At 35.4% G+C, this 27,556-nt stretch overlaps 2 protein-coding genes across 2 annotated transcripts; both read left to right on the forward strand.

Annotated features, from left to right (window-relative positions):
- Positions 1–3,226: 3,226 nt before the first annotated feature.
- On the forward strand, positions 3,227–22,626 carry LOC118273642 (protein Wnt-1). Its single transcript, XM_035590721.2, has 4 exons — positions 3,227–3,390; positions 10,350–10,612; positions 18,635–18,933; positions 19,776–22,626. The coding sequence occupies exons 1-4, from the start codon at positions 3,302–3,304 to the stop codon at positions 20,301–20,303; spliced, it is 1,179 nt and encodes a 392-aa protein (XP_035446614.1). The 5' UTR covers positions 3,227–3,301; the 3' UTR covers positions 20,304–22,626.
- Positions 22,627–24,850: 2,224 nt separating this feature from the next.
- On the forward strand, positions 24,851–27,332 carry LOC118273641 (zinc metalloproteinase nas-6-like). The gene is made up of 6 exons (XM_035590714.2): positions 24,851–25,002; positions 25,179–25,433; positions 25,547–25,734; positions 25,894–26,029; positions 26,230–26,363; positions 26,450–27,332. The coding sequence occupies exons 1-6, from the start codon at positions 24,936–24,938 to the stop codon at positions 26,933–26,935; spliced, it is 1,266 nt and encodes a 421-aa protein (XP_035446607.2). The 5' UTR covers positions 24,851–24,935; the 3' UTR covers positions 26,936–27,332.
- The last annotated feature ends 224 nt before the right edge of the window (positions 27,333–27,556 follow it).

The following is a 27,556-nucleotide window of genomic DNA, read 5'->3' on the forward strand; positions in this document are numbered from 1 at the left end:
TACGAACAACGCCATCTATATAAAAAATCCAGTGAATTTATGTTTAACACCCCCATTGTCAATTATTTACAAGATTTGGTCACCCGTGAAGTGCTACCAGTACCTTTCAGTCATTTAACTTTCAACCTTGTTGTGTAAGAGGTTGGGTGCAGATTCCAATGCGAAATTTTTTTGAACAAAATTAACAAACAATGCTCAACTGCTCGTAATGAGCGTTTATTCATTTCCACTAGTCTTAATTTCACGGTGACCATTGTCCAGCACACTTCTGTTTCACTGAATGAAGTTCTTAACGCTTAGTAAAATTCCACACGCCATTTTCGACTTTGTACCTACTGAAATAAGGTTTACACAAACAACAATTGGCAAATTAACAGAATTTAGCGTGACTACCAAAAATTATGGCGTGATTTTGTCAGCGTGAAGGAATTTCATTGAGTTGTAACAATGTGTACATTTAATTTTGTATGTTTTTAATTATTGGGCCGGAGTACCGTTGAAATTGCTGCCGTATCCATAGTCCTGTTCTATTGTTTGTGAAATGAGGCACAAGTATGTTTTTATGGTGATTTTAGAATCATTGTTTTGTTTATTATTTTGTACTGTTCTTGTTTTTATTTTCTGCTACTTTAGATTATTATTATATGGCACACTACTTATACAAAGAAGTGTTATGAAATGAAATGAAGTGTAAAATGAAACAAATAATTTTTGTGGTGAAATGTTTCTTGCTGATTATATTCGCATAATGGATTATATCAAGGATATCTTACTATATTCATCTATATGGCATATTGTGAAACAGACTCTTAATTTTCTAGGCCATAATATCTCTTAAAACTTAAGTAACGACCACACATAACATAAACAAAACATGTCATTTGAAAAGTATTCACCTTTTACCCAAACAGGGAACACACAACCACTTAAAATCAATTAAGAACGACCTTCACCATCTGCCATAATTCCAACCCCTCGGCAGCCAACATCTCAACCTTTTGAACCAAACACAGATATTCAATTAACCCTCAAATATGTTGACGACACATGCAACACGTGCCAAGTTTTTGTGACACTCCAAGAAACACATGAGATACGTTGTCATAGGTATTTTATGAGGCAAAAAAAATTGATTTATTTGTTTTTAATTTATTATTTGTGGAGGAAGTGGTCTGTTTAAGTTTGTAGTGATGTAATTTTTTTTATAGACTTGTCTTCAATTTAATGCTAAAAGTTGGCATGACATAAAATATAGGTAATGTATAATTACAATAATATGAATACACGGCAGATTTTATTAGTTTTATCTATGACATTATAACAAGTCCTTCAAAATTACTTTTAGTATACAGTATTAATTCACAATTTAGAGAATTAAATTAATTTTACACACTGTTTAATGCAAATATAATAATTATTTATTCGGACTATAAATACGGTAAGTAAAATTGTTTGCATTCTGTAGACCGCCCGCGTTGATGTCTTTATAAGGGCGCTGTTGATGCGTGGATCCGTAGCAAGCAAAATGCTTTCATACGTAATGTTGCCTAAGGCTTTTCTCATTAAAATACATAATTTGAGGTTACATACACTTTATTTTGAAATAATGTAATACTAGTTGTTCTAATAACGATGTAAATAGTTATAGAATAATGATATGTTAAATAAGACTACGTTAGCGCTACGATGATGCTACGAAAGTTTTAAATTATTAATATTAATTATTGATATTTAATATTTTACTAGAGTTTGTAGTATAACTTATTTACTCTTAATTGTTATTTTAATTGAAATATTAATATTTAACTCGTTAGACCGTTTTGTACAAGGTCATTTTATTTTACGCCATTCGACAAGTTACAACTTGTAAGTACTTGTGTTACAATGTGTGTGTGTTTTTTTATTAAGTTATAGTTATTTTCTTCATAGCTTTTATATTTTAAAGATAGTTATATATAGATTTCATATAAATACTTAATTTTATTTATATTATATATTAAGTTTCATTTGGCATTTATGGTGATAGAAATATCAATTTGGGTAATATTAACAATAAATAACATATTTCCTTATAAATTCATAGCAAAATCCAACGCATGACTTTTTCTGAAAAGGTTTTCAAAAAATCGAGTGCCTCGCATGAAGCGCGTGGGCGCACGGCTTGAGCCGCACGTGGTCGCGGTCTAAATGCGCGGGCGCACCAGTGCTGTGCGCTGATTGGTTGTCGCGTCGCCTCCGCCCCTCCCACCACGGCGTGCAAAACGCTGACTCACGCGCATCGACAAGTGTGAAGTGAAATGAGGTTTTATTATTTTTTCAAGTGTTTTATATTGTTTTTATTTAATATTATAGGTGTTGGTATATTATCATTTGAAATCAACATTTTGTTATAATAAAGTCAGTATTTATCTAATAGATAATTAACTAGATACTGTAACTCATAAAGTGAATTACAAGAAGAAACATGGATCAAAGATGCAATGAACCTCTGTTTTGAATCTCAACTAACTGCATATTACTTACAAAGTACTAATTGTGAACCATATATCTACAGGGTCTATTGTCTACTTATTTAGTGTTCATGGTATTATTACATTGTCTATTATTTAAAAATATAGTACTTAGGCACCTTTGTAAGTACTAACTTGTTCGCAGAAATACGCGCAAGAGTTAATTTAATGATAACTGATGTTACAAAGTTGCGTACAGTTCAATCATAACGTTGTTACCTGTGAATCTAATATTTATTTAGTAATCCTTATTGTAAAGTTAATAAGGATTATATTTGTCTGGCTGGTAAGTGTTGCAAGTTGTGCGTTTAAGAAATTCCTTAGTGAAATTGATTGTTAATCGCATTGATGGTAAAAAATTACTATAAGTGCAGCCGGCAGTTTAATAGCAAGAATATTAGTTAATTTACAAAAATTAATAGAACGAATCAAGTGTTTCGGAAATAATACTTTTATAAATAAAGCGACGGATTTTATTCGAAAATGTTACAAAAAAAAAAAATTGCCATCGACTATCATAGTTACTGATCAAAGGACAAATTTACCAAAATACGGGCAAATTACCCAAAAATATCACACGTAACCTAATGACCTAAACACGACAAAGATTACTTATTGTAACAGCGAAAAAAAAAAACAGAAGTGTGAGACCAATCGGGCGGTGTGACAGGTAGATACCTCCCACCAATTCTTACAGCGACCCCGCCTCGATGTCCGTGGCTGTATAGCCCGCCAGACGTAAACGTGACTCGAAGCGCCGCGCTCATGTATCGCGGGGTCCGCCCATCGCAATGAAGTGCCTGTGGTTATTTGTGATCGTTCTGTGTTTTACGTGCGAAGCCGCAAACAAACCTCGGAGAGGACGCGGCAGCATGTGGTGGTAAGTCGTGTCGCTTTTAGTTGTTCTTAATCTTTGATTTACTCCCCCTAGTACTTATGTTAAGTAGTGCTTTGTTGACATTTTCTAGCATTAAACCATTTAACCGTGTTGGAAAGTTCATTTAACTAGTGTAGCTACAACATCGCATCTTAAAAGTAGTGTAGAAGTCGTGCTTAACCTAACACCAATCTTTTAAGTCATTCAGGTTAAACAAACTAACAAACGAACATCTTTGATCATAAAAATGTGAGTAAAATCTCTCACTATTTGATAATTACTCGTAGTGTCGTAAACTATACGACAGTGTGAGCAATTTGTCGTTATTGTCGTGAGCCTTCCGCATAACACGATCCTCACACTACATTGTAGACATAGTTACCAGATGTTCAACGTAAATTGGGCTCGAAATAATTAGCAGAGTATTAAACAAGGCATAAAACTTGCGTAGCAGTGTGAAATCGATAATAGCATACTAAAACTTAATACTACGGAGTAACCAATTTGTTGTACTGTTTGTAACGGATCGGTCATAAAACGAAATCAATTTAATGACTCTCTGACACAACTAACATAAACTTTCGACTTGAAGAAGTACGTGATAAAATCTGCGTACAATGATAAGTGATGAAGTGGGAACTCTTTAAAGATTAAATATGACATTTCACGTAGTATGTGTCTGTTTAATATCTAGTGACTAATGTGATACTTAAGTTGCTCATTGACAATCGAAGCACGTATGACAACCCACTCATAGCTTGAATATGGGCATGACACAGTAACACGCGTTAAAGTAAATATATTATGTTAAAACTGCTTTTTTGCCATCAGCTGTTAGATTTCATTTTGTTGGTGACAAAATATCTCACGTTGAGTTCTAGGTGACTGACAGGAGCATCAAGTGTTATTTGCATACACTATCACAGAGCTTCTGGTATGCGTCCCATCTAATCCCTTACTGTAGACTTATAAATGTTATAGAATACACATTATTTCATTATAATTATAATTTTAGTGTTAAAAATATTTATTGTTGGTTAAATTTTAGTGGAAATTATTGTGTTATAAAAAGTGAAAATAATAAATAAAGTTTATTAAAAATACATTTCGAATACAAACGAAAAAATTTATTACTTACAATGACGTAAATTAGAAAAAATCACGCAATAAAAATTATGATAATGACGATTAAAAAATAAATTCGCGTCAAAACTCTTTATAAAAATGAATATATTAATGGATATTAGTCAAATTTCCAATACATTATGGTTTAAATGACGATGACATTATTTTTCATCGTATTTATATTTAATTTGTCAATCTTACAAGTAAGTTTAAAGGTCGTATTATTTAACACCTACTTCTTAAGTCATTTATCTTAGTTTACGACTAGAGATAGTTAATCTATACTTATGATACATGCCTACTTACCTACATAGTATAATATATTGATTGATGTCTGTATGTGTGAAAGCGACGTGCTAAAATACAAGAATAAATTTTACTACAACTATATAAATACCGTCGCATAATATTTTAATAAATTTTATAAAAAAAAATAATAATATACAATACAAAATTTATATTTTATTTTATACAATTTTAATTAAATAAATAAACGTATAATAAAAATAAACTGCAATATTTATTCCAAATTGTTTTAAAAGCCGTCGGAAGCCATTAATTTTGTGTAAACATTATAAAGCAACAACACATAAATACTGCACCAATTAGCAATGTATCAAAGGCAGCATTAATTATGTTGATATTGAAAATGCGCATACGCATCCGCGCCGGCCGGAACGTAAACGTTTATTTACGATACCAATAAATGTGTTCAATGTTTAACCATTTTGTACATTTTAGTGATTTTCTAAATGCCATTTTTCTTGTTTTAATGTAATAAGATGATATGTAATTTGTACTTTACTAATTGTAAAATAGAAACATAATATGCATTACTTACAAATAGTTTTATATATCGGTAAGTAAAAGTGAATTGCCTGTGATTATTTTACATGAAACAATTACAATTTAACTTAAACACTAACAAACACAGTCAGAGACATTTAATGATTACTTAAACTTTTACTTCGTAACGATTTTATATTGAAATTAATCGCTAAGACTCTGAGTACCTAGTCATATATACTCAATTCGACTTGTTACCAGACATTCATGCATAATTTAATACAGAAATTGACATTTATAATTATAGATGTAAGAATAGGGCCCGACGGCTTCAGGTCTCTCCCAGTTAACACTCGTGTTTACGAACATAACCATAGAATCATGGCGTGAGAAAAAAAAAACCCATGTAAAGCAAAATGTGAGAAATTCAAATGCCCACAATTGCACATTGTCTTAAAAAAATATTCAATACTATTCATGAACAATATTTGAGTCGCCGCCGGCATTATGCGTGTCTTGTCAAAAAAGCCAATATTATGTTTTTAAAAATTCAATGGATCTTACTGATCTAAAATCAAAGCATTTTATTTCAATTAAACCATAAATGGTGCTTTTGAAATATCAACAAATAAAGAAATAAATAATAGTCTGTCAATCTATCTGTCAGTAAAGCTAGACGCTCGTTCCAAAATGTAAATTCAGAACGAAGAAGATGGAATGAGCCATAGGTTACTCTTATAAAAATATGTTTACAATTACTCTGATACATTATCCAATATTAAAATAATCAATCACAAAGGTATAGGCAGTTATGGGTCGTTTAAAAAATAAACGAATTACGAACTTCTTACTTTATAACACATTTTACCTAAAAAATACCGTATAAGGAATACGCTAAGTCTTCTTTCTGCTTGATGTAAAAATGTTATATCTAAAACAGTGTCTATATAATATAATTTACAGTAAATATAACTTGGGATTTCCCCTAAATTATGCAGACAAGCAAATAGTTTAAACCTGTCAAGTTTAAACAACTTAGTTTAGTCTATGACAGATATTGAAGGAAGTTATACCAATTAAGCTTGAAATTATTTAGTACTAAGTACTAGACTTGTCATGTAACCATGTTGTATTTATAATCATTCTGTAAATTAATAATCATTCTGTAAATTATGTTTCAATTAATTTTATTGCATAAATATAAATGCATAACTATCCCGTTTAAATGTTAAATTAAATATAAATTATTTTTTCAAAGCTATAAATTTTTAAATTAATTATTGCAATATATTTATAATTTGAATTATAAAAGTTAAAAAAGAATGAAAGTTTTTTAAATATTGTGTTCTGCTCTATACTATTTGTAAGCGTAAGGTTTTTTTTTATCTAGTTAATAACTATGCAAACACAGTGGCTCGTGCTATTGCATTGTACAAATACAGTTTATGTTTGTATAATTAATTTAAGATAAAAAAACATGAACGTTAAACTTTGCTATTATTTTGTCTCAACTAGACATACCTAAGCAGTAAATGAAATGAATAGTGAGATTCACTTATACATATTTATAAAAGAAAATAAAAAATACCTGGTAATTGACAATTCTACTTATAAAAAGAAACATACCTAATAATTGATCATGTATTTTATAATTAAACTTATAACTAATTGTCTATATGTGAACGGCCATCCGCCGACGGCCGCTGATATCTGTACCTTTTATTTATAAAATAATCTTAGTTCAATTAATCCGTTAATCATTCATAAATAAATATTAATTTATTGTCATATCTAAATAATTAATAACATCCATTAATATTTATCAATTACAATTATTATGTTAATATTACATCCATATGAAATATGTCCTATATTAATTCATACACGTACGACGACGAGCTGATAAATTAATCGCTTCACTCATTTCAACTCACTTTTGAGTGAATTTTTTAGTTTTTATCTTTTATCGTGAGTGTGAGAATTTTTTTATCCTGCTTTTTAAAACAAAAAGGCTTTCTATTTTAACATATAAACACGTATAAGAGCAATCAAAAGGCTGCGATACAATCGGACGCGGGCCGTCGGAGGCGTGAATTCTTTGAACGAAACTTTTTACCCACTTTCTACAAAAACAGTCGTAAATGTTACGTGAACTGTGTTAATATAGTACTTTGTTTAAAAAAAATAAGATTTATTTCATAATAAAATAATTCCCTTAAAAATAAATAGGTATTATTTGTTATTTTAAGTTTTGTACTATTTTATAATAGTAAAACATGAGTTCGTTTAAATTTTATTGAACTCATTTTAATCTCATTCATCAAGTTAATCAAAATACGTAGCTAATAGTTTTAAAAGCATTAATTAAACCAAATAACTATTTCTACAATTTCGGTAATCGAAAAAAATGATCCAAAAACGTCGAGCAAATCTCTTTAGTTTTATTATTTTGAACATTAATCACTAAACGCAGACACTGTAATAAAATTCAAGATTTTAATAGACACCAATTAATAAAGTTACTTTTTTTAAATAAATTGTTTTTTAAAGTGTAAAAAGAACTAAACTATAATATACTTTATCAAGTTTATATGAAATATAAAGCGGCCACTTAATTCTCTTAGCAGCTGCCGGAAGATGGTATATCGGTTCCATTCCTCTCGACCCTACACTATTAACGCAGACAGATTTAAAAATAAACCAACAACCACTTGAGACACGCAAAAATAAGTTAAACGTTCTCATTATAAAATAAATATCACAAATTATAATTAAGCCATATTTTAGTAACAATAAATAAATTATTTCATTCATAAAAAATGAGAATGACTTTTTATTTTTCAATAAAATATAAATCAGAGAAAGGTAATTAAATAAATAACTGTATATAGAGAACAAAATAATCAATATCGTACTTTTAATTAGGCCGTTTTAAAATATGTGCCCAGTGGTTTAAGCGATTGAACCCCGGGGCACTAATGCCCAACTGGAGCACATAAAATGCCCGTACACTGCCTCAAGCAAAAAAGAAATCGCCACACCTTACTTAATTCGTATTCATCACTCGTAGTCCATATTACATTACGCTCGAAATCGCGTGCCAACGTCACGATACCTCTGATAACGAAAACCATTGTAACAAGACACTTTACTTAAGTATAAAGTCTTATTACACAAGTGTCTTCTTAAATTGGTTTTTTACGTTGATATTTTGACGCCTTGCAAGTCGCCAACAAATTAAATAATAAAGGGCTGATTCGTATGCAGGTCGCGTACGACGAATGAAATCTTCCATTTTAAAGACATATGTCGCTAAATCCAAATTGCAAGGAAGTCGTTTTAAGGTAATATGGAATGGCGTTGATCTTTGAACTGTTATCTCAATCATCGTGTGCCTATTTTCATATACTTAAAGTAAACTTTATATTATAAAATACAAAAGATAAAATTAATCGATTATTTACCTTAATTTCAAAGTAAACAGCGTCTAAAATCCAATAACACAAAAGTAATACACATGTAACGTACAAACTAATCACGGAAAACGGGTTAAAACATTCCTGTAGACATAATACAACAAAACGGCACAGGACGACACTCTTAATTACTCAAACATGGGGACACAGGCCTCTAAAAGACAATATTTTGACATTCACACAGGCTTTATCGCTGTGCACACATCGCGTTTGTTCGTGAAAGCCATTCAGAATTTTTTCCACGAGGACTTTGGTTTGTAGCACTGTTTGGTTTTCTACCAACGTGACAAGTGCAAAGGACCCTATATTATGGTCAAGCAAATATGTTTATCCCTCGTTTTTGTTTTAAAGCACTCGTGGGTGTCAATAGGTATAACTCAGACCCAATTTACTGCACCTACGTACAGATTTATGCTCTTAAAAGATCACTGCACACTGACATAAACTAGATTGATTTATGTCATATGTTAATTCGTGATTCGGTTTTTTACTTATCCAATAAATGTTTGCTACATAATTGTATCCATTAAGTTTTTTCCTTTCACAAGAACTAAAGCGAAATTACCTAGTCTTATAATAGGCAATATAAAATATTATGTGTCGTTTTGACAAATGTGCAAATGAAATAGGTATATCTTATTGGTTGTTAATAGTTACGTCAATACATAATTATTTATTTCAATAAAAATATAATATAAAAAACTAGATTATCGATGATAAAACTTGACCGACGGTCGTCTTATAATGAAATCAAATTAGCTTGCTAATACGAAGTGTAATAATTTGACGTGTTGACGACTAACCTTTTGATAAATATGGTCATCGTAAGTGCTAATGTGTTTATATAATGTACAAAATACGGCAGACCTATTACCGGAGCTCCCACGTAAATTATGTGGGAATTGAGTCATCATAGCCGCGCACCGACCGCCGGCGACCGCGTTAACTATAACTCCTATATCCGTTTCATCTCTTTGTCTATTATTTTAAAAAGTAGAACAAAAATTTTAAAACCATCTCATCGTCTCCATGAATTCTCGAAGGAAACGAGAATTTCCGACGAACACGTTCATATTTACGTAACACTCGACTACAAAGAAAAGCAAATAGAAAAGTAATACGATTTCCAGCGGTCCAAACGCGAGGCACCGCGCGCCAGAGTGCACCGAGGCCTTTTTTTACTGTAGGCCGAATATGTTCGTGAAGCGAGGCCGAGTCAACAGGCCGTGATCTCGATCGCTCTCAGCCCGTGTTTACCCGCTCGGCCCTCAAGGATTAATGCGCGACGCAAATATTTATCTAAACGTCTGCGGATTGACAGTTCGGTCGTCAATTGTTTGTTGTCTTTACCTTTTCAAATGAGCATTTCATTTCGAGTTGCACCCATTGCCTTAAGTGGCGTTCGGGTTGTGTTTGTTTTTTTTTTTTCTTTATTAAGTTTTTCGAACGCCAGGCATTGTCTTTTACAGTGACAAAAGTCAATCTTATCGCTTTTGGACAATGAGATTTGTTTTTGTGACCACTTCATTACGTATTCTTACGGATGTCTTTGTAACCAATCCTATTTTGTTGTAGGGGTATAGCCAAAGCGGGAGAGCCAAATAATCTATCACCGATTTCACCAGGGGTTCTATACATGGACCCAGCAGTTCACGCCACACTCAGGCGGAAACAGAGAAGGCTCGCCAGGGAGAACCCTGGAGTCTTAGCAGCAGTAGCAAAAGGTGCCAGCATGGCTGTCGCCGAATGCCAACACCAGTTCAAATACAGAAGATGGAACTGCTCCACAAGAAACTTCCTCAGAGGGAAGAACTTGTTCGGCAAAATCGTGGACAGAGGTAAGCTGCTACAACACACATTAAACCCAAACAACTGACAAAGGTTGACGAGTTAATACTACAATCACGATTTTATTGTCCCCTTCGCAAACAAAAACCGAACATAAACGCAAAAACGTTTTTTAGCACACGCGTCATTCATTTGTCTCAATTTTGATATCGCAAAACAAAAAGGACAAAACATTAAAAAGAAGTTAAGAAGATAAGCCCTAAATACCCTTCTAAAATACTGAGGAAACAGATTACAGAGCATTGAGATGTTTAAAAGACTAATCTTTAAAAGAGTCGAATTGAAAACCTCTCGTCGTACTTATACTTTTTACATTTTAACCCTGCAAAGAGTACAACGGGGTACAAAAAGGATGTTTTGAATAAATCCCCAATTCCAGTTACAAAGAGAGGCTACAAATTAAGTGATATCTTTAGTTGGCAACCCTTTTAAAAGATTTTATCTGTATTCACCGGGAGGGTAGCGAGGCGGGGGCACATATAAGAGACTCATCAAGATAAAACATCTTGGATCAATTACACGAGCCCGAGTGACGTTTCAGTTCCCGTTTGTCGATAATTATTTTTTACGTCCATTTTTTTATTTATCGTCTTTCGAAATCCGTTTTATGATGATTTAAAATGAAATTTCACTTTTTTATGAATGAGATCATAATCCGTCTTTGATTCCGCATCGATTATTCTATAGTACGTTGAAAAAAACATGTTTTTATACTCCATAAACACCAGTCGCCTATTGCGCGAGCGTCGATTCCATTTAGTTGATTTGAATGGATGTAGATTATTATCAATAGATATAAATCAGCAAATAGATACCCATTAGCTCCACAATACTGGTTACAAAACCGTATTGAATACGCGAGGGACATTACTGGGAGTAATCCCTTTTAGAAGCTTTACTTTATACATCGTTTTAAATTTATTTAACAGTATAAAGACTTAGTTTTCAATTTAAAATAATAACCTACATTTATAAAGGTACACTTCGAAATTAAAATGTTTTAAAACGCAATGCGTTATTGAGTTTTCTGGTCGTGTTAAATTTGTGGGGTCTTTGTTGGGAGTGTTTAAGGTTTAAAATTGTTTGGCGAGCAAGTTTGGGAACGGTACGATGTAATTTTGTTGTCAGATCGGGGCTGCCCTATCTCCGGTGTCCGATTTCGATGCTTTGTACGCGATACGCCTTATTATGAGCCTGTGAACATCTGTTCGGTACAACAAGAATTATTCGCTATAATAGCAAAAAAAGTCAGCTTTGTGATTCACTGTCGTTTGCATTCTTTTTAATAAACTTTTTTGCAACAAATCTTTTTAGTTTCAATAATATAAACATGTTATCTGCTTGCAAAGAAAAAAGTTTGGCATTTTTTCGTAGTCGGGAGCGGATGTCTATGTTTAGTAGCGAAATCTGGAAATGTAAAAGATAAACAATCATTCATATGTTAGTATTAGAATAATATCGAAATTTACTTTGTACATAAACAACACAAAAGTATCTGGCACAATTTCACTTCCTTGAGAAGAAACAAAACTTTAAACTGTTTAAATTACTATCATTATTCGATTACGATAAATTTAAAATGAAAGATGCAAATGTACAAAAATACCAGAGCATCATATGCGGATGACACAGTTATTAAAAATAAAACTGAATTAACAAAAATGTGTTCCGTCAATAAAGCGAAAAAGCTTTTTCGGTATTCGGGTTCAGGGCGAGCATTAGGGGGTTATCATGGAAATTAAGAGCTATGGCTGCCGTATCTTGAGCTAATTCGATCTCATTTGGATCGAACGCAATATATCGAGCGTTCTGCTTCGGTTATTGACCCTCACTTCCAACACGTTAATTACTTACACAAACAAACAGTTTCTATGTCTCTTTTAAGTTGATAATAAGGCCCTTTAGATTCTTAAGTCGTTTTATATATTTTGAGACATTAATAACACACTTCTAGGATATGCCTTAGGCATTAGGATCTTGGTAACTTTTTGTACATGGGACATACTTAATTCAAAATGTAAATGATCAATTCGTTGATAAAAAGTCGATACTCAAAATCAAATAAAACGACGTCAATTTAACTAAATATCAAAATATCTTAAATATCAAATCATGTACAACTAATTCACATTTGATAAATGACATTATTAGCACAAAAAGTTCACACGAAAATAACTTTACGAAGGTCAAAAAATCAATTAAATTCGATTTAGTTAAAGGTAGAATAACAATAGTAGCTTAATATAAATGAACAATTAATAACATAATTAATGGGATTGTACTAATTAATTCAATTCAATCAAGAACAAGGCTGAATGAAAGGTCAAACTTTTTGTGGAACACTCTTTGTGTTTTGATGTCTGTCTGCCTGTCTTAGTAACATACGAAACTGCTTATCACATTTTGATTGAACTTCGTAAGTGTTAAAAAGATCGTTGACTCCTTTGTAATTCGTTTTGCAATGCCATAAATTTATTTAGAAACAGCGATCAAAACTAACATAACAAATGTATTGTTGATACAAACGACATTTTCTCATTAAAAACGAGATGTCATAAACCATTAAGCTTATAAAATATTCATGAAAACAGAATTGGTAACAAATCGCAATTAGGTACATGTTTACACAACGCTAATGTTCATCATAAAGAAAAAAGTCAGCTCGGGTCGTATAGCCTAAGGCGATGTGCCCAATATAATACGATACCAGAGACTTATAATAAACTATTTATATTCTAAAACCAATTAAAGTTATTCATGTTTTCATTGGCGATTAAGGTATTTAAATGTCAACACTCCTACACACGAAAGTCATTGAAAATTCTTCCAACAAACCTCTAGACAACATCACTTACCAGTCAGCTTACACCACAATGAATAACCGTTAATAATTCAGCTGGACATAAAGCCACCCATATAAATTTAAAACATTAAATCATTTAATTCTAGTGCTCGCATCCGAATGATATATAGTTCTTACGCACACAGCCACGTATTTACCATCGACAGCCATAAAACTAAACGCCTAGAGAAAAAAATAAATATTGATATTGTACGAGAGCATACAAACTATAAAAGCAAAGTACCATTTTTCTAAATTAAAAACCAGATATAGCACGGGCTGCGGACCACCATCGTAATCATTCCACATGATAAAAAGACCAAGTCAATTACAAAATTTATGTTATATGCGTGTGCATTTAGAGCATATTACTTTATTAAGGGCATGCGAGGCGGCCGCTCGCCGGTATTACAGACCGACGCAAATACACTCGATAAAAAAACTTAATACATTGCAATTACGTTCATTTAAGAAGCATAAAAACTGAGTCGACCCCGCGGGAGCCCGTCACAACGCTACTCAATAAACAAAAAACGTAAACTCGCAAATGTAATACCCGAAACTCATCAATCGCTAACGGAGAGCCTGGTCCCCTCATCATCACGAGCAGGGCACACAAAGACCCCCTGGATGCGACACCTGTAATTACTAATTTACACGTTGTCACACCATTGACACTCGGACGCGACAACTTCATCTCATTGTGGTGTAAACCTCAAGGATAGTATTAACACAAATGATGACAACGACACAATAGTGAGACCTTTATTCGTCGCGTCATTGTCGAGCCGAGAATAGAAAATATATGGTCCGAGGTCCCGCGGCGAGCCCCCTGCGGTGTAGTTTAGCGATTCCACTGCACTCGTACAAGCCCCACGGAAGCCACGTTTACACCTAACGCAGCTCCTAATGGCAGGTAACTCGGCCAATAAAACCCGACCTTTTTTCAAATATTTCCTGTTTTGGTGTTTATCGTACGCGCACCCGAGGTTCCGACGTCGTGGGTGGATAAAACGTATAAAACGATCGACATCGAAAATAAAGCCGATATAAAATGCCCTCGACGAAATATTTAATGCTCAATTAGATAAGCGTTTTGGGTTTTGTGGCGTTTGAATTGTTTTCGAGATAACGCGCGTTTTGTGAAACTGAAATGAGGCGATTAAGGAGCTGAGTCGTCGGCGACAGACGGAGCCGGCCGAGATCATATTTATCGACGGATTCCCAGTCTCGAACTCCGATCTTTTATTGTTTATGGACAGCTCACTTAAAACGAAATTATTTTCGGTACTTTTTTCTTAGTTTGAAAACAAATGTCATTGTCCATTGTGTGAATGGGTGTTGCGATGCTGCGCTGTGCGCTGGTAGCTAGTGGTAGCTGGCAGCGCTTTGTGCCACTCACAATGAGTGATATACGACCGACGTAATTTTGAATTGTCGCACCGGAGTCTCGGGACGCGGACTCAATGTGAAATTATCACCCATACATGGCATAACGAAAATGAATTATTGCTTTTTATTGCCCCATCTTCCAAGTGCCTTTACGGCGAAATTGCCTTCTTTGCTTCTATTCGTCTCCCAGTACGCATCAAATGCCATTCTTATTTCATTAACGGAAGAATATCCTCTTTTATAAAGTCTCGCATTCATTATTCAGTAGATAAAATATCATTATATTCTCGTAAAAGACATGTTTAGATACAAATAACACGACATCAATGACTTCATCGTAGTCCGATAAAGCAGTGCGAGCCGGAACGATTTCTAAACCGGCCAAACACCGTATTATAAAACCGAGTGATTTATGGATGTTTTGAGTAATTACGTCTCATCAAATTTGAATAATGCAAGTCGTCATAAATAAGGCTGGAGAGGCGCGACGCGAAACCTTTATAAGTCAATCTTTCAAATTAATCTTATGGAAACACCCCGGCGTGATGACTCAATGCGGACAGGAACATATTTAATTAGTACATTAATTTTGAATTATTTAATGGCAGTGGCCGCGGGGCCAGGTGTTCGTCAAATGTCAACAGTGATTAAGTTTTATTTTAACAGTGCGATGCGGCGGACTCGCACTCGGATTTACGAGTTTTTGACTTTTATAAATTCTCAACGCCTCGCCTTAACTGGCAATCCGTCGAGACGGAATTATCGCTTGGTGCTCGCGCTGTAAACCCACCACGGGACCATTTATTATCTGCACAGATAATCCACAGACAGCACTTTATTATCAGTTATAATAATAATTTACTTTTATAGATCCACATTACTCATGTTTGTTCTTATTTGACTGCAATTTGATGGGGCGAAATTGCCTCAATAAAATAATAGCGCACCTTAATTATGAATATTTTATTGCGTGGGCCTGTACCAGAGCAGGGCCAGTAACGGATGGCTATTTGTAGAAGTTGCAGCGTCCGGCTCGGATTAGCGTTGTTTGGCCGTTTAATTAGGCTCGTGTCGGGAATTCACATTATATTAATACCGTGACTAATACGCACACGCGGCCGAAGCCTTTTTACATCTGTCATAATTTTTCTACGTCGCGATTTATTCGCAAAACGCGACAATCGGCTTTGTTGGTCGTCGCACACACCACGATGAAATATTGAAACAATTTATTTATAGTTATAAATGGGTACTTGTGTTTAATGCAGAACAAAGCATCACTACTGTCCGATGTCAAAGAGGTCGAGGTACGGCCGTGAATCATCAATAGACGAGCCTTAAATTCTCACAGACCAATTAAAAATTATTTCCAGTTGTCGTTTATGTATCTAATTGGTCGGGTAGCCGCGTACCGTTAGATCATGTCGGAGATAAAGTAAAAGTAGCGATGTTAAAATCACAGCGGGCAGTGATTCACATCTGTGGTGGCCAGATGTGGCGACATTTATCTACGGGTTATGAAGACGTGTTCGCAGCACGTGGTGCGAGCACCTGCCCGCCGCCGCCCGGTGGCACCCCGCCGCACGACCTCCAACTTCGCTCACTCGTAACGCACTAAAACAGATATCCGTGAAGCCTCCACTTTATAACCCAACCATAAAACTCAAGCATTAACCTCGCGAACCGTCTCCATCCGCAGCCCAGCCCTAGTACACATAGCACATCACATCTAAATGTTAAACTCGATTAGCCGAAAGCTATAATTCCACGAGCATTATTTACGTGTGCCATATTTAATTGGCCTCACCTATACGTTATAGTTAATACGAGCGAACGTTTCCAAGTCATTACAGAAGATAAATGCACGAGTCCGCGACCGCTCGTATGTACGTATCCCTACCTTGAATTAATTTCGTCCGAGCATTGAATGATGGCGAAATTGACATTAAAATTCCCGGTCGAACGTCTCAAGTAATTGCTGAATAAAATACTTTTGTATAACATCCCAAAGGGAAGCACAAAAAGCGAATCCGAGAGCGGTCCGCGGCAGTGTGTGCGCACCGTAATTTATATCGGTGCACGATGACAACTCAATAAAAAAATGATTTCATTTGCTTATTGAGTCCTTAATAAAGATGGCGCGGCCTGCTCCGGGCCCGTTCCACATATTATTATTATAAATAACAACAAATACGCGTTCCTTATTATTTTTACATCCATACGGGGTCGGCGAGTTTTTTCCGAAGGGATTTTATAGTGGTGCGTCGGTGGCCGGAAGCCCACCAAAGGAGCGCGCGAGCCTCACTATATTACTAAATGAATGGCATTAGCCGGCGAGGTGACACGCGATTACACTTGTGTTAGAACGGCGTTAATTGTCAGTTTTATTTTCATTCAGGCATTTAGCGATCAAGATCAGCCCTTAATAGCTTTTGAGGAATTCCGTCATAACCTTGGATGCATTCAGGGCGAGCGTTTAATGAGGGCTCAACAATGGCCGTATTAATCCGCATTATGCCGTAAAATTACAATGTCTACGATGTAAAGTCAGAATATGACGGCCAAGGCATGATCGTCCTCCGAAATCACGTTCTGGTTGTTATAAATCATTAAAACTTATAATCGATATTTTAATTATGTCGTATGGTGAACGGGTTACGTCACAGAGGTCCCGGTGCGGTTAATAATATCGTCTCATTGTGGAGCCGAGCTCGCGTAGACAAAGGCTCGGTATGGTATTAATCGTTAAAAGTACAAGGGCCATTAAATCGATATTAAGAGAGAGAATTCGATGCGCGCGCCGTACCACTTGTAATGATCAAATTTATAATCTCTCGGGTAGGTAAGAGGTAGTTCTTTTATTTTCAATCTCAGAGATATACCTCTCTCTCTTTTAATTGTATTTTATGAGTATTTGATTCTAATGCCGGGCCATTAATTATTTATAGTATTCGATACGGGATGCAAGCATCGATTTATGTATTCGTCCGTTCGGGATGAATGAACGCGATGCAATCATTGCTCAAGTCTTTATTGTGTGAATATAAACTTAATGATCTTGTTGCTTTAAACGATTATAACCTCACTTGATAACTCCAAACACAGTAATTATACTTTATATTCAGTTTACTTTGATTACCCCTCTCGCCCCATTAAAGAATGTATCATTTAGAATTAATATCGTCAGACCCTCGCACATATATTACGAAGAATAAAATCGCGCGGACAGGTCGAAACATGAGATAGAATTTTACGAAGGAAATTAAAAAACTAATGTGCCCATTGCTCTCGAAAAGGATTTTGATACTGTCAACAAATTAAGAATGTCAATAAAATGATACGATTAAAAAGAGCAAAGCCAATTCAATCCCTCGGATTGCAGTTGCTTGATGAGCCCAAATGTTTTGCGTGTTTAAATTATAATACCTAAAATATTTTAAAACGTCGAGATTTTTTATCCCCATACCCGGAGCAATAATAAAATTTGATTAAAATATGGACCCCTCCGCAGTTGGGATGAATTAATTATACGAATACCAAACATGCCAAAGTGAAATATGTGTAACTGCCAAGTTAATAACGTAGGTATACCTACACGTGCTTTTTTAATCAGCAGATTTAATCAAAACGATTATCTAGATAGCCACCTAATTTTCTACGTCCCAAATCTATTATAGCTTCTAAGATATTTCAACAATTTTAAGTAGCTCGCACGACCACTTTTCCTTTCTTCATACATTAGCATAAATTAATGAAACAACATTTCTATTGTCACCAGGTTGCCGCGAAACAGCGTTCATCTACGCGATCACTAGCGCGGGAGTGACGCATGCGGTGGCACGCGCGTGCGCAGAAGGTTCCATAGAATCGTGCACGTGTGATTATTCACATATCGACCGCGTACCGCATCGAACCCGCGCCGCTGCCGCCGCCAATGTGCGAGTGTGGAAGTGGGGCGGCTGCAGCGACAACATCGGCTTCGGCTTCAGATTCAGCCGCGAGTTTGTCGACACTGGTGAAAGAGGCAAAACCCTGAGAGAAAAAATGAACCTACACAACAACGAGGCTGGACGAGCGGTAAGTGTCGAACACTCCTGTCAATATACTTATCCAATCGCCACTCGACGGTAGCACCTTATAAACATCCATAAAACAATCATTATCGCCAATGACGGCCATTGTCATCGCGCCGTGTTTACATTACCATTATGGATGGCGATCGATCGCCAGCCACTTGACATGTCGCGTTGTGTAATATTAATTATGCGTCGGGCGGCGCGGCCCAGCGCGCGACGACTGCGCAACCAGCACTCATTCGTTGCGCTCGCGCATCTCCCTCCCACCACACACCCACATTTGCATATCCACTGTCCGCTCCTGCCCAAAATTCATCAAAAAGGGACGTCAGGCGCCCCGAGCCACCCAGACGCGTCATTAACCGAAGCGCTTAATTCCTGTCACGACAGACGCACTGGGTGTCCAGCTGATGAATATTCACAGCATTCCATCGATTGTTTAACACATATTTGGACACTAGACTGTATAACATACGCGGCCATCTACATGTCAATGAATAAATACCGTCGTCCACGTTCTACGAAGCGCCTGCGCTCCGAGATAGGAAAATATTTACTGTCTCCCATCCTCGCGTCATTTATCTACCTTCTAAGAATGATGAATGTCCCTAGAGTATGATTTATGATCGGTCCACGCGCGGTGACGACCGGCCCACCTCTTCACGATTTGTAACAATTTGCTCGATCGTGAGATGCGATCGATGGAGTATGCTTAAAAGATCATCGATCACACTGTATCGAAGCTTATCGGTGGAATTTAAAGATATTTGGACATCATTATAGACCTCCCCATGATAGAATAAATTAACGTACGAGATATTAATTGTGTTGTTTTGTTCGCAGCATGTGCAAACGGAGATGCGACAGGAATGCAAATGTCATGGCATGTCTGGCTCGTGCACCGTCAAGACTTGCTGGATGAGGCTGCCCAGCTTTCGCTCTGTGGGCGATTCGCTGAAGGACCGCTTCGACGGCGCATCGCGGGTCATGATGCCTAACACTGACCTGGAGTCACCATCGCAGCGGAATGATGCGGCGCCGCACAGGGTGCCACGGAGAGACAGATATCGCTTCCAACTGCGGCCTCACAATCCAGACCATAAGTCGCCAGGAGCTAAAGACTTGGTTTACTTAGAATCATCGCCTGGTTTCTGTGAAAAGAACCCAAGACTAGGCATCCCCGGTACACACGGGCGTGCCTGCAACGACACGAGCATCGGAGTGGACGGCTGCGACCTCATGTGCTGCGGCCGAGGGTACCGGACGCAGACCATGTACGTGGTGGAGCGGTGTAACTGCACCTTCCACTGGTGCTGTGAAGTCAAGTGCAAGCTCTGTCCAACGGAAAAAGTGGTGCACACGTGTTTATAGACTCGCGGACGCTGATGACGAAGTGATCAATGAGAGAAACTTTAGTGCGGAACACATGTGATTGTGACTCAGACTCGAGAGTGGACCTGTTTTCTCATTCGGAGGCAGATAACGGACCTTGTATATAATCACTTCACTTTTTCATCTATCCAAGTCGTCGAAATCGTATATCATGTTGACTTATGTAAATAGTTTCTCTATCACTGTTTATTTCTTCTTTTATACATGATAATTGATCCGGCGTAAAATTAAAGTAAGCTACTCGTTCGGTTAATTTATTTGACTATTAAGTGCGAACATGTGATCTAGTAACTTTATTTTTTTGGACACTGTCGTTCGGAAATTAATGAGACCAGTTTACAGACGATTCATTTCTATCATCGGCTCATTTTGTATTTATTCTAAATTGGACTTATTGGTTTCCTTACGCGGTCAGCTGTGTAATTTATTTATTCGTAGGTATCGTACATACTCGACTGGGCATCCCAAGGAGACGCGTACGCGAACTGATATTTCGCACGAGACTTTATATGATATTACTTAATATCATTCCAAAGTTAATATTCAAGTTTTTCAGAGAAGTTATTTGCAATTATTAAAACAGCGGCAATAATCATTTGAGTTTTACAAATACTTTCTATTTTATGGACGTCCGCGTTGGGTGCATGCTCGCATAACTGTTTTGAGATTCAACAGCGAAATTATCTTGTAATTATAATTTCATATTATAATTAAACCGGCTAATGGAATTTGTGGCTTAATGGCATTTGCATAAAGTGTCTTCTTGGGTGTTCAGCGGCGGAGGTAGCGTTGGGCTTATCAGTCAGTAAGTAGCGCCGTCGTAAAAGTGTCCCACATTACGAGATAAACGCTCCGGAGAATTTTAATTAAATATTAAACGAATTAAATAATCAGTATTATACGTATAATATTGTATGCGTGTTGCGTCCGATACATGCAGATAGTGTTGCACGCGAACCAGGCTGACTCGTTACATTTATACATAATTATGCTCGTCTCTTCATCCGCCCTTAGTGTAAATGCATGTGCTAACAATAGCAACGTTAACTGTTAACGTTTTCTTAAACATAATTGTGTTTGTTTAGACAGGATTGTATAGCGAACTATTCACTTGGCGAGTTTCCATTCAAAACCTCATAATTAACTCATAACTTTTTTTGGACTAACTCACTAACTCCGGTTCTTTCTAGAATCAACTTTGACACTATTGACATAAATCTGCTTTTCCCTTTCGATGACAAATAGTTTGACATTCCAAATTCGGTAGTTTGCCAATTAATGAGGAAGCTTTATTGATCATGCAAGTAATTATATCAACTTGAATGATATTTCATATGTGATATATACATAGTATAGCCAGTAAGTACGTATATATAGGTAGTCTAATCCTACTGAGCTTAAATTGTGTATAATAATGCACTAAGCATACTAACTCGTCAAGTATGTTTTTTATAAAAAAATATTTATTAAAACATGTTTTAATTTATTTTATTTTACTTTAAAATTATTTAAAAGTTTTAAAGTAAAATAACGTGTTAGTTTTAGTAAAAAATCCGATGTTAAAACAATCGGTATTATTTAAAACAGGTATTTGAGTACTTATCGATGTACTGTTATCTATATTTAAAAAAAAAAACGCTTAATAAATCGGATCTCTGTACATAGGTAACTTTTTAAAAAATGTTTCGAAATTCAATGACAGAGTCTGAGGAACTGATACCGCATCGGATTTAAAAGACTGAAGTATTTTTTTTATAATTTTCCTAGATATAATATCCATGACTGGATTTTTCAAAGCCATTGTATTGAATTTTAGCATTATAGCTATTGTGATAAAAAAAAGTATTTTAATGTAATTTAAAAAAAAACCGTCATGAATTTCAAAAATCGATTTGGTGCCATTCTTTTTTTTAACATTTTTTAAACCTGACAGTTGTAGCAGTTTTTAACAAAATTAATAATTCAGCTTAATCGAATTAATGTCATTGTAAAAACATTTTTTTACGCATGTAAATATTGTCTTAATACAATTAATAATTTTAAGTTATTTATGTGAATGTAGCATTTTAAATTGTTAATATTAGGTAAAAATACATCTGAAATCAGCTGAACTTATCTGAATCTCAATTCTTATTGTTTGTATAATAATAAATGTACCTTTTGGAATATATTTCGTCCAGTGACCGCTTTTTGGGGGTTGACACAATTTATTATAATATTGGTTGTACATTAGCAGTATCTATTTATAATTAAAATATTGATTAGTTGTTACTAAAAATATTAAATTGATCAAAAATTTGAATTCAATGGTTTTATTCAATTATTATTATTCATCCCTTTATATATTCACTTCTTATTTTAATAATTAGCAAATTTCGTACTGCCTCAAACATTTTTTCTCACCATTTAAACCTTTCCTGAACTTCAACATATATATTTATTTAAAACCAAAATTTACCAAATCGGTCCAGCAGTTTTCGAGTTTTAGTGAGACTAACGAACAGCAATTGTTTTTTTTATCTATGTAGATAGATAAATCCCTTATTTTTATACAAAGAATACATTACATGAATTCACCAAACTGTTAAAGACCCATCAAGGAATAGTCTTTACGTAGGAGGGAGTAGGGCAAATATATTCTATTCTACAGTCACCACATGCTTTAATCCCTCTCTTACTCTTTTCCCTTATGAAAAAAGTCTTTTGATAAGGTAAAATATCGATAACATATTTCTTACTACTTACTAAGTAGTAAGAAAAATGAAAACACAAAGAAATAATTTATTTATTGCCATTACATAGTTTGAATGTTGCACCATAAAACATTTCATGTTTCATTTCATCACTTCCTTTAAAATATTACACAACATACCAGCGATATTATACAACTAGCTACTTCCACGTGGTTTCACCCGCTCTGCTCAGCTCCTATTGGTCGTAGCGTGATGTTTTATAACCTATAACCTTCCTAGATAAATTGAATATCCAACAAAAAAGGAATCATTTAAATCGGACTAGTAGTTCCGGAGATTAGCGCGCTCAAACAAACATACTCTTTAGGTTTTATATACGGCAGTTCCCCCCCCTCCCCCAAGTCTAGGCATTGATATTGATACAGTTACTAAATAAGACGAAACTTCCTCTCAAGTTAAAAATTATATTAAATGAGGGCCAACTTGCCTGAGGTAGCATAATAGGAAAAGAAGTATACAGCTATATGTATGGAGAGTTATACATCATTTATCACCACCCTTACTCTTCACGCGGGTATGATAAAAGCCGACCTACGATTTGGTAGAGACCAGGCAACAGCACTTCTTTTGGTACGGTATCAACTTGTTGCGCAACTAGGTTGCCGGCAACCAAATCAATTCTAATTGTGGGTACTCCTTATACGACCATGCATGTTAATAAAATTGGCAAAACTGAGCGCAATTGTCAAAGTTAACTTTCCTCCATTTCATCTTCCATCTCCCTCGCGCCTATTATAAAGTAACTCCATGTTAAAAGCATTAATTTCGATATACAACATAATACACCACCAAAGATGTCTCCTCGATAGTCTTCGATAAACGATGTTCTTATTTTAAAATTTATGCGCGCGCATTTATTTATGCAACTGTCACGCAGGGCTGTCTATGTTCCTCATTCCTGCGGTACTAATGGAGGGGATTTGTATCAGTAATTCCTTTGGCCGACATTTTGATTTATTACAAAATCATGTCGTACATTACAAGTGGACTAAGAATTTGAAAGATCCCCTATACATTTATATCCTGAATGTAATTTTCAGCAAAGTGTTTTCAACCAAACTACCATGCAAATAATAGTTCTACTAAAAGAGTAATAACATAATCGCTGTAATTGTAAACGAACTTTCATCAACACAAAAGAAATGCCAACCCTACAGCCATCGCCATTTTGTTTTATTGCAAACGCAACCGTTGTAGTTTTGATAGCGTGCAATTTTCTGAAACAGCTTTATTTTCTAGCTACATTTGACAGCGCACCGAAATTAAACTCTAAGTGCTGCGTTTCAGGGTTTAATTTCGGTTGGTTTTGGGTTGAGAAAGTGAAAAGTCGTTGAGTGTTGGTGGTCGCGAGAGCCCCGAGGTGGGTTCCCACGAGTATCGGCCCCGCTGGAAAATTTATGTTTATGAGCAGAGAAATCTGTCATAAGAGATACAGACGGTGCGGCTGAATCTGAAATAGCGTGAATAATTTTTCATGCAAACGTATTTCGGTCGTGTGAATGGTATTTCTCCGCTGGCGAGCGTTTTTGGGTTACTTTATGCTACACTAACATTGTGCCGGTAGCAGGATGCTCATTTACTTATTGAATGGAAAGAGGTTTTGGTATGTCTTAGGTTCATTTAGATTTCGTCACTGAAGCCCTGGCTTGCATGTTTCCTTTCTTGTACAGCACGCTACTGTAAATACTCAAATTATAATGTAAAGTTATAGAAGCAGCATCTAGTATGTGAGCAAAACCAATATATAAACCAATTATAGTAAAAAAGAAAATAAACATTTATTGGATTGACCATTAAATATTAAGAAATAGGTAATGCTTATCGGAGTGCTTATTTGATTTATTTTTATATTCATAGTATGTTTCTGCAATCGTTACTCAAATGTTCAATTTCATTTTTCATAATATTTTTGATATGCCCAAATGGTAAGTTAGCCAAGAAATTATTGATTGAAAATTTTAATAAAGTCAAGGTCGCAAGCAAGATAATTAAGCAAGAAGTCTCAGGATACACATTCAAAGTATTGACTAAAGATTTTTTAAGAGAGACCCAGACCATTGTTGATTTCCAGAAGATTTATTTTGTTTACTGTTTTTTAAAGGCATCCAAACCTTGGCTTCTATTGGCAAACAGCAGCAATATTACCATGCTGTCAGAAAATCTGGAGGAGCTGACTTTCAACAACCAATTTTAAGTTCAGACTTGACCAGACGTTTACTCCTGGAAGGGGATGATGAAAATCGATATTCAATAAATGAGGAACCAGGTTTTGACCTGACACCAGAAGAAATTAAAAAGTTCAAACTATGGCCTGATGGCATCATTCCTTATTACATCGACGTTGTTTCATTTAGTGGTAAGGAGCGACACTGTTTTAATTGGAATTCTACATTAAAATTAATTACAGTTTTAAGTATTCTACTGTTGTCTCAATTCATAGTTGCTATTTTCATAAACATTTCCTGGCAGACAAGGTTCTTCGCGATCAGATCCGTACATCACTGTCCTGGCTCAATAGCAAGACGGCGCTCAGCTTTCAAGAGCTACCCACACCTCCAGAGGACGGTGAGACTCGCTGGGCGTTTTTCGCTAACCGACGAGGTCAGCTGGGCTGTAGTGATCATTCAATCCAGAATTTCTCCAATACAGGTGTACAGGTCAGTAAAGTAAACCGCTACATGTAATGAGGAATAAATAATAGCACAGTTTTCCTTTATAAACCGAAAATAATTTATATGGAATCAAAGTTTACTGTTGATGCAGTACGTTATTCAAATTTATTCTTTTTTATTTATTCTTTTTTATTTCCTTTTTAGTTAGTACATTTGGGCTACGATTGTATGGGAGGAGACCTAGCAGATGCCTTACTATTACTGGTTGGGGTCCCAGCTCAGCATACTGCACCGGATCGAGATATATATATCAAAGTTGTTGAAAAAAACATCCTTCCCGGTAACATATTAATTTATACGCATTCAGAGGACTAATTTATAGTCCGTAGCCCCGTGTTTGTTGTACTTAGAGTCTCATTTCTCATCGTCATCATCGAAAATTTCTCGACTATAATAACCGGAATTCTTGATTAGTTATTAGTATATTTTTCTTTTTAACCACACACAGCTCTGTCATGTGTTTAATTAATTTCTTTCCAGAGAAAAGATACCTATACAAAAAATTAGCTAACACTGAGTGGTTGTTCCACGACGTTGCGTACGACTATGCGAGTGCTTCTCATTTTGATACCCATAGGCATTCAATGAACGGACGTGCTACTATTGAAGCTCAGGTAATATTTTAACATTAACCTACTTTAGATAGAATAGTCTCTGAAAATGAATGAAATAAAATTAAAGTGGTGATATTTCCCGGCAGGGCAAGTACGGTGACAATATAGGAGGCCAAGCTAAAATTACAAAAAGCGATTTAGAAAAGATCAGAATGCTCTACAATTATATAGTCAAGAAAAAGTCGAGGGAAATTCCTGATTGTGATAAACTTTTCAAAAAAAGCCCGAAATACTATAAACGATTAGACGTAGGAGACGAGCCTAAACCTAGGAAGAAATGTAATAAATATCTTGGCATTGATGAATCTGACGAACATCACAATGATGACCGTGATGATGACAATCTTCCATTGGTACCAAAAGAACCAAAAGAAGACGATGAGAATAAATCAGACCTAAATTCAAAAGAAAACACTAATGATGACAACGGATCTCTTGAGATTTCAACAGAAATGTTGAAAGTAACTGGTGAACTAAAAGCACCAAACATTAAGGACGTACCATCGATTCGAATGCCGGATAGCGATTATGAAACTCAAGAATCTTTAAAAGGATGGAGAAACCCCCTTTGACTTAATTTACACCACATAATTACTTTTATTATCATCTTGGTTGACAATATAGGAGAAATGAGCGTAATAAGCTCAATAGTTAAGTAAAACAGTGCATTCTGCTCTTTAAGCTGATCTCGCGAGATCTGGTCTAATCTGCGAATGAGAACAATCTCGCTTTGCATTTCCTAATCACAACTATCGGTTCTAGTTGGGCTAATATTACACTGAGATCCTATGTTACCTAATGAACCAGTTTTTAGATTAGCTGAGCAGAAATCCCGTATCTCTTCAAAACAGATTATGGCTTTCTTACCAGAATTCTTGACACTTGGGCTTCTGGTATAAAATTATCTCCATCACAGCTGGCAATTATAGCATTAGCCTATAAAAATTACAAATTATTGATCGAAATAGCTTTGTGGCATTTCTCTTCATCTTCTATTATTTTATTTATTTATTATACCTTAGCAGCACGTCCAAATCAATTTCGCAACCTGTCAAATTGGGTATTTATAGATTGGACATTGGTGAACCTCCGAAAACTTCACTCAGACGAAGAAACATAAGCTAATAGTTGTCACTTGAAGTGGCATCTCATCATCTCGCAACTAAATTTTAATGCAATTGAGCTGAAATTTT

Source organism: Spodoptera frugiperda, chromosome 1 (genome assembly GCF_023101765.2).
Source record: "Spodoptera frugiperda isolate SF20-4 chromosome 1, AGI-APGP_CSIRO_Sfru_2.0, whole genome shotgun sequence".
Lineage (NCBI taxonomy): Eukaryota > Metazoa > Arthropoda > Insecta > Lepidoptera > Noctuidae > Spodoptera > Spodoptera frugiperda.